The sequence below is a fragment of the Populus trichocarpa genome, chromosome 17 (genome assembly GCF_000002775.5).
Source record: "Populus trichocarpa isolate Nisqually-1 chromosome 17, P.trichocarpa_v4.1, whole genome shotgun sequence".
In the NCBI taxonomy this organism is placed as follows: domain Eukaryota; kingdom Viridiplantae; phylum Streptophyta; class Magnoliopsida; order Malpighiales; family Salicaceae; genus Populus; species Populus trichocarpa.
The window spans coordinates 7825604-7834475 of record NC_037301.2 but is presented as its reverse complement, the minus strand read 5'-3'; the positions used below and the strand labels follow the sequence as shown (position 1 = coordinate 7834475).

Here is an 8872-nt window from a genome sequence, read left to right as displayed (position 1 = left end):
AGATAACGGACCAAAAAGAAAGAAAAAAAATTTCTTCTTAAATAAAAGGTTTTCATTTCACCTCTCTTTTACTTTCAGCCTCTTCTTTTACTTTCAGCCTCTTCACTTTCAATTTCAGTCCTCTCATTTTTAATGCTTTATGGACAATCAAGTCAAATTTTGCTTTACAAAATCTAAAACCAAATCAATGCCAAAACTTCTTTTTTTTAACCACAAAACCCCAAATAAAATTGCACCAAATAAATTATCAAGCCTAATAATTAATCAGTGCAATATAAAATGATGAAATTAAAAAAAAAAAGAAATTGATAACCAAAATACAAAAAAATACACTGAAACACTTTTTTTTAGGTTTTGTTAATGATACAAATTTTATTTTAATTTATATTTATATTTATAAGAAAATTCATTTGAATCTTGTTGTAATTGTTTTTAAGAGTTCTTATGATACACAATACACACATTAATTGTAAATTATAAAATGTAATAAAAAATAATTTAATTCTTATTTCAATGCAGTTAGAAAAATTAAAGTAAAAATATTTATTATAAATTATAAATAAGTTATGTGATAAATATTAAGAAATATAGAAAAAAAGTTGAATAATAGATGGGGATGAGAAGAAAAGAAAATAAGTGTAAAAAAAAATTAGAGAAAAAGTAAGCTAAGACAAAAAAAAAAATAAAATTGAATAACTAAAGGATTGGGTTCCAAATTATAAGAGTTAACCTGGATTACTTTGACACTAAATTAAAATTTTAATATCTCATATAAAAAATTTAAAAATATTATATATAAAAATAGACTATATATATAAATATTTCACAAAGAAAAGTTAAGAAACTTTTCAGGTTAAAATAAAATATATATAGCTATTACATATTGAAAATTTACGAAACATCCTATATAAATATAGAATAAATATTTATAAATTAATTTCATATATTTTTAATTTATTAAAATAAAATATAAAAGACAAGAATGTATCTCACTAAATTTCGAGTTAACTCGAAGAGTCATTTAAATTTAACCCGACTAATTATAAACCCAATCTATGACCTGTTTGGGATTGTAATAACGATGGTGGTTTAAAGTGTTTTTCGCTTAGAAATATATTAAAATAAAATTTTTTTATTTTTTAAAAATTATTTTTGATATCAATATATTAAAATGTTTCAAAAATATAAAATAAATTTCATTTAAAAACAAAAAAAAAAACAAAAAATTAAATTTTTTAGAAAAATAATTTACGTTCGCAAACACACCTTTAAAAGCCGATGCAGACTACAGGTCGCGGTAGGGGCCGGTTTCACTGCTATGATTGGAGGATGAGGAGCAGCAGCGGTATATTGTTTTTTAATTTTTTCGTAGAAAATATCAATCGTTCTTCCTTGTCCAAACTCCATCGAAACCAGATAGACAGACTCCATCAATATCAGTGGCTATGATGTCGCTTACAGAGCTCGATGATGATACGGTGCGCAGTATGTCTATCGGAGCTGTTTTCTCCGACTTTGTAAGCTTCACAATATTCCTCCTTCCTCCATTTCCTTATTTCAACTCAAAAGAATCACATTCCACCAGATAGAGTTTTAATTTTCAAACAGAAGCAATTAATAATTAATTTTGTAATTTATATAGGGAGGGAAGATTAATTCAGTTGATTTTCATCGAAAAGACGATCTGTTAGTTACAGCTAGCGAGGATGATTCGGTTCGTCTTTACGACATTGCAAGTGCCAAGTAAGTCAGTTTTCTTTTTTTAACAAAATAAATAAATAATAATAATAAATTTAATTTTAGTATGGGATATTATTATTGTAAGTGTTTTTGTAATTGAATATTTCAGATTGCTGAAGACTACATATCACAAGAAACACGGTACAGATCGAATATGTTTCACGCACCACCCTAGCTCCGTTATTTGTTCCTCAGTATACCATTTAGATTCTACCGGAGGTCTGCTCTGGTCCACATTTTCTTTTCTTGTTTTGCATATATATATATATATATATATATATATATATATATATATATATATATATATTTTGTGATGATTGAGTGGGTGTTAGGATATTTATTTATTTATTTATTTTGCAGAATCATTACGTTATCTATCATTGTATGATAATCGATGTCTTCGCTACTTCAAAGGCCATAAAGACAAGTATAGCTTCTTTAGTAATCAGCACAGATTGTGGTTTCTTACTTTGTATTTTGTTTTGTTTTATTGCAGTCAAAGTCAATATCATGTATCTTTTGGCAACATTGCTTTCATGTTTTTATTTGTTTTCGGTGGTTGCGGGTGGGGTATTCGAATATGGGCATTACTTCTCAGATTCAAGTCATTTACCATGAGCCGAATCCTTGATGGCAGAAGTGCTTTGCTTTTACCATTCCACCTGATGATAACATGTATATGTTGTAAAAACAGAAAATGGGTGCTTCCCTCATCTGTTTACATCTCATTGTATCACATTCACACATTGCCATGGCTTATTTAGGGTAGTTTAGATTCTTGTCACTTTTTTATTTTTCCCAATCTCAAATGTGTCTTCCATCTCATGAAGCTAACATGAAATTTTTTATATATATATCATGTTGTAGGGTTGTTTCGCTCTGCATGTCTCCAATTAATGATAGCTTCATGTCCAGCTCTCTTGACCACAGCATTAGAATATGGGATCTTCGCGTAAATGCCTGCCAGGTTTGCTTCTAGTTTAGCATTAACTTTTGATGTGAGGCAGTTGTGATGACCAATCTACTATCTTATTCCAAACAGCTTGTATTTATGCTACATGTTTGTGATTTATGCTCACTGTTATAGTTTTCAGGGAATTTTGCATTTACGCGGTAGACCCACAGTTGCATACGACCAGCAAGGTCTTGTCTTTGCTGTGGCAATGGAAGGGGGTGCTATTAAACTGTTTGATTCACGATCCTATGACAAGGTTTGTATCTACAAAGCAACGACTTGACTGTGCTTTATTATTCTGCTTAGTTTGACCTGTATCTCTAATTGTAGGGTCCCTTTGACACCTTTTTAGTTGGTGGAGATACAGCTGAGGTTTGTGATATTAAATTCAGCAATGATGGTAAATCAATGCTATTGACTACCACAAGTAACAACATCTATGTTCTTGATGCATATGGTGGAGATAAGGTTAGCTTCCTGGGATGAATACTTCTGTTTAGGTCTTTTAAAAGTACCTGATTCGTTATCTCCTTAAAGCCAGCCCAATGTCCTGTTGATTTGATTCTAAAGAAGCTTGTACATTGTTCTGTTTATGTATAATGTATGGGTTAAGTGACCAATCTAAACTTTTCCTCTTGCAGCGATGTGGCTTCAGTTTGGAACCATCTCCCAGTACAACTATAGAGGCTACTTTTACCCCAGATGGCCAATATGTGGTATCAGGTATCTGATTTTGGTTCAATTCTCCTAATAAAATGTTAAAAATCATATTCATTCCCATTTTACCCAAAGAAAACTAATATGATATATGAGGTTGAATGTCAATGCCCATCAATTTGAGTTTTGAAACTAATGTTAGTTGTTCAAAGTTTAAAAGCTACCACTAATATAATCACATGTTAAGCATTTAGGCTAATGTCACCTGCTGTGGGTTTTTTTTAATGAACAACAATACAATACAACTCATGATGTTTTTGAGCTATCATCTAATGTAGCATAGTGAGACGCAAATTTCAACCTAGTCTTTTGATGTTCTCTATTTGGAGTACTGAAATGGTGCTAACAGTTTTTCTGTACAGGCTCAGGAGATGGAACCCTGCATGCCTGGAACATCAACATGCAAAATGAGGTATGGATCATCTCAATATTTTGTCTGATTGGGTTTTTAAATTGCACAGGCAATCATGGCAAAAAAAAAGAAGAAGGAATTCAATGTAGCTAGGCTATTCACCCCTTTGACTCTCGTTAGAAAGACGTCATATAGTGCAAGGATGTAAAAGATCTTTGTTTTTTACTACTTTACCTCCACGTATTTGGCGGGTGAATTCTCTCCGGACATCATAATAGTTCCTTAGTTACATTCTCTTTCTGTATGTATATTAGGTCCAGTGATTGTTCAGAATTCTGCAATATGTCAATGTGGAAGCAGAGTATACGTGCCTACTGCCCAAGTAGTGTAGATTCCCCTTTGCAACCAAGGGGAGTCATCCGCTAGTTGGATTGGCACCTGTGTGGCAAATTGAATATCCTTAACATCGTCTACTTGCGTTTGAAAAGAAAAGAAAAGAAAAAAAATCTACTTGCGCATTTGTAAAAGCACTATTGAAGTAGTGGCCATGAAAACAACCTTCATAGATATTCAACTTTTCCTTATTTATTATGTTGAAAAATTACGAATTTTGAATTTCCTCTTGGAAAAATTTCTGTATGACTAAGCTATCATCAATTGATCATTACGAAAATGATAGTACTCATACTGAATTAATCTCTTGGGTTGAGGTACTTGTTTGTACAAAAACAGGCTTTATTCATCAATGAGAGCTGAGATGGCAATGTAAAACGGGGTGCTTTTGCAGGTGTCATGCTGGAACAGTCACATAGGCATTGCATCATGCTTGAAATGGGCTCCTCGTCGTGCCATGTTCGTTGCTGCCTCTACTGTTCTAACGTTTTGGATACCTGACAGCTCAAAACCAACTGTCGATCCTCGTCCCATGGACACTGAAGGTGCAGCTCCATCTGAACATGTACCTCAACAATGAATCCTGGTAACCTCTTTTTTGTTTATGCTTAAAAGGAATCCTAGGCGCTTAGCTTGTTATGTGCAATGGAAATCCTGGTAACCTAATGTACCCTTTGTTGGGCCAAAATTTTGGTGTGTGCTTGAAGCGGACCGAGTTTCTGTATCATAACACTTTTGTTTAATGTTTGGATCTCGTGATTTCAAATCTTTTTTTTTTTTCTTTTATACAAGCACACGCTAGGTATTAAAAAATACCGGGTATATAGGCTGTTTTGTTGTGTTTTTTTACATAATTAGATAAATTGATAACTATTTATGTAAACAAATTAAAACATAGTTAATAATAACAAAAACAAATTGAAAAAATTAAGAGATGAATGTAAATCAAGATATTTAACCACACAAAATGAGATATTCACCTTGATTGTGTTTACTGAACTTGTTTATTTAAATCAATAAAAGATAAATTTACACCAAAAAAACTGATGATTTAAAAAATAAATACAAATAAAACTGACTGAATAAACATGTGCCCTAAAAAAATATTATGCAAGGCCGAACACATTAGTAATATTATTTAAAAATAAATATTTTTTATTTTGAAAAATAAAATTTATTTGTATAAAAAAATCATAGATTAATTAAAATAATATTTTAAAAAATCAAACACAAACAAAGTAATTAAACAAAACTCATATTCAAAAGAAGCATGCAATGCCCGTGACTTAGGCTATTAAACCAAGATAAACCCATAGAAAAGTAATTGAAGATAATTATAAAACAATTTTAAAAAATAAAATAATACAGAATGATAATATTGTACGAAGTTGAATGCCCAACAAATTAAATGTTGATAGATAAAACCAAGAAAAAAATCTACTACACAAGAGGATCCAAATAAAAACTATTAATTAGAGAGCAAATAAAAATTTTCAATCGAAGGGTTACATTGAATTGAAAAATAGTTTTTACAAATGAAAAAACAAATCAAAAGAATGAGGTTCAAATTGAAAAAAATAAAACAACAAAAACTTTGATCGAATGATTAAATTGAAAGCTAAAAAAACCTCAACAAAAAGATCAAGAAAAAAAACTAAAAATTAAAAAAAGATCAAAATGAAAACAAGACATGAAAAATTATAATTGAAAGACTAAATTGGAAAAAAAAAATCTATAAAAGGAATAAGAACAAAATAAGAAATTAAATAATGAGGACCATAATTGAAAAACAAAACAAAGAGGATAATGATGTACTTGATTATCAAGAGAGAGAAAAGAACAAAAAAAAACAAACGACTAATAATGACCATCCGATTACCATACACCACCACACACCAAACCATGTGGAAGAGAACATTGTGGCGCATGCAGAGAGAAACTGGACGACTAGATTTGGCCACACGCCACTTGAATAGCGCGGATGCCACCCACTCGCTAAAGTGTATTGCGCACGTGCTAGCAGCTTTTCTAACTTAAAAATTCAAAAGACAATATGAAAATATCAAAATGTTCCCAGTGACCCTGGTAATTATACAAAATATTGGTGTGAAAGTACAAAAACACCACATTTAAAAAAGGTTATTATTTGTCTTTTCTAAGATTAAATATGTACTTCCACACATGAATAATGAAAAAACAACAAAAAAAACCTTGTCTAGCAGTTTTTGTTTTATATATATATATCCTGGGACAGAAATTTTTTCATGATCTTAATTTTATTGATTCTAGAAGTAAAAGTTTATTTTTATTGTGTTAAAAAAAAAAGACACCGACACCCTAATCCTTTAAAATCAATGAGTCGGTGGAAAACACCAAATCACCATCCTTTAAAACCAATGAGTCGGTGGAAAACACCAAATCACCATAGCCTTAAAGGATCTACACTATACGTTCCGTGAAATATGCACCTCTCTTTCTTTGAATTTTTATGCGTTAATTTTGCTAGAGAACTTCCATCCTGTATTCATGTCGTTTTAGACCCTGTTTTTGCCCATCAAACCATGTAACGGTGCATTTGCATTTATCTTCAAGGAAGCAGACCAAGAGTGTTTGTAGGAAAACGTTCAGAACCTTTGATCGCCTGATTTTGCGTTGACATGATAGAAAATTAAATACTAAGCAACAGGATATATCTGCCTATGGCTGGCGAATCTTCGAAGGTAATCTTCTAGGCAGAGTATAAACAATTGATAAAGGGATCATTGCATTTTTGGCTCGATAATGTATTTAATCCCCCAACACTTTTGGCTGACTCAGGACTATTCAAATTGTTCAACAATTTTCTAGGTTCCGCAGAGATGGATTTCTATGCTTTAAAAAATAAAAAGAGATCCAAATTTCTTCTCGTACTAGGATTTGAACTGGACAGAAGTTTGGGTATTCTAAAGTTGAAAGATAAATGAAAATCAAGAAAAATGGTATAATAATTGTTGATGATCAAGAGATAATTCAAAGTCTCTGGATATCATTCGAGTTTTTCCTCTTTTTTTTTATACTTCCTTTTTCCTTCTGGCAAGCCACTGAAATGAGTCCAAGTGGCTGAACTATTATAAATGAACAATCGAATTGAGATTTTCTGGCAGGTGGTGAGAAACCTGAAATTCTGGAGATTACAAAAGAAAACGCATAGAAGATGGCATTCAAAATTCAGCAATTGAACCCAGAACACAAAACACCTAATGCTCACTTTCTAAGGGTAGAGCTCATAAACCAAACTCAATGCTAACTCTCGCAATCGAGATCTCTTATAACTACATACAACAAAGTACCTCTGGAAAACCAGCCCTCGCATATAGAACCCTAGAAACCAACACTATTCCTCACTTGATTTCATTTCCCTTCATGTGCCTTCCTCTGGATTTCCTGGCCCACTTCCTTGGCCCTCTGCCCCACATAACCTGCCATGTCTTGCATGCACCTCTTTGCCTGGTCCAGGTTCTCCGGCATGGTCCGGGTAGCCTCCTGGACGTACCTAGCAACCCAGGAGAGCGACCTGAACCCTGTCAGCCCTAAGGCCCCAGAAGCCAAAAACGAGGTCGCTGCAAACCCAATAAGAAGGGCAGCTGGGACTAGAACGGGGCTGAACAGAAAAAAAAGAGGGGTGGTGACAGTCAGGCCGATCAGGGTGCCTACTAGGGTTATACCTGCAAGTGCAAGAAGCCCACCACCTACAGGTAGCATTGTGAGCACAGCTAGGACTTTGGAGGCTGATGGCCCTTGCTGTTGTTGACCCCTCAAGCCATGCACTTGCACTTGGTGTGGCTGCTTACGATCAGCCATTGGCGATGGTAACGCGACTTCGAGGAGGTTGGTTTGTGCAGCGAAAATGAAGATATGGGATGTAGATAAACTGAGACAAGAGGTGAGGAAGAGATCGACATGGGGTGGTGGTGTCTTAAAGAGGAGTGGGAAGTGCAATATGGCGACACGTTGAAGGGTAAGATGGTGAGTAAGGGTTTTGCATGAGAAACAAGTTTCAGGGCCACTGTTCGGGAAAATAACAAAAAACAAAGAAATGTAGAGAAAAGAAAACACTGAAAAACGTAAAAGAAGATGAGGTGGCTTGTGAAGATGGGGATCTTTGTTGCCACATTGCCATTGCAGCTCAGTAAAAATTGTTGAGTTGTGCTTTTATGCATGGAAACGCGTGGGTTTTTGGCTTCACCTGAACAGTGGTTGTCACCGTGAGAACAATCCTTCCCTGGTTTATTTTTGTATCAATTGAGATCACAAAAGTTTCTCGAGCTACTGGAATTGATAAATTAATTGACACTGTAATTATTAGGTTATTTTTGGCATGAATCTTATATTTGATCGGAAACACTAAAAGAAAAAAATTGTGATGGCTCTTCAGTACTAATTACAACAATCTATCAAGTTTTGATATGCACGTCTCTAATTGATTCACATCTTCGTGCAAGAATATTCACCCATTTTTTTATTGGTTATTAGTGGGTTGCTTGCAGGGTCTTTGTTATTTTAAGAGCCTAACTTCTCGCCATCACATCCTCTCGTCAACTCCATAGCCCTCGTCGTCAGGTGAGCTATCCCCACTCCTCACTCCTCTCTACTCATGTAAGAGACTTGTTTTTTGCAAGAAAACATCAAGCCCGGCACTCAAGCTCAAGATTCATCATGGAAAGCTTAATATCATC

General features: G+C 33.6%; 2 protein-coding genes across 8 annotated transcripts; one reads left to right on the top strand and one right to left on the bottom strand.

Annotated features, from left to right (window-relative positions):
* The first annotated feature begins 1285 nt into the window (after positions 1 to 1285).
* LOC7461320 (protein ANTHESIS POMOTING FACTOR 1) lies at positions 1286 to 7066 on the top strand. Of its 7 annotated transcripts, none has more exons than XM_024588513.2 (11): positions 1286 to 1517; positions 1643 to 1743; positions 1850 to 1959; positions 2101 to 2167; positions 2608 to 2707; positions 2835 to 2951; positions 3026 to 3163; positions 3337 to 3418; positions 3775 to 3824; positions 4552 to 4743; positions 6757 to 7066. In XM_024588513.2, the coding sequence occupies exons 1-10, from the start codon at positions 1446 to 1448 to the stop codon at positions 4735 to 4737; spliced, it is 1023 nt and encodes a 340-aa protein (XP_024444281.1). In that variant the 5' UTR covers positions 1286 to 1445; the 3' UTR covers positions 4738 to 4743; positions 6757 to 7066. The 7 variants fall into 7 exon arrangements, with proteins under 7 accessions (XP_024444281.1, XP_052304189.1, XP_024444280.1 ...); XM_052448229.1 differs by having other exon boundaries at positions 6754 to 7066; XM_024588512.2 differs by having other exon boundaries at positions 6750 to 7066.
* A 317-nt stretch (positions 7067 to 7383) lies between these two features.
* LOC7496652 (oleosin 18.2 kDa) lies at positions 7384 to 8454 on the bottom strand. The gene has a single exon (XM_024588518.2). The coding sequence runs from the start codon at positions 7995 to 7997 to the stop codon at positions 7548 to 7550; it is 450 nt and encodes a 149-aa protein (XP_024444286.1). The 5' UTR covers positions 7998 to 8454; the 3' UTR covers positions 7384 to 7547.
* Between the last annotated feature and the right edge of the window lie 418 nt (positions 8455 to 8872).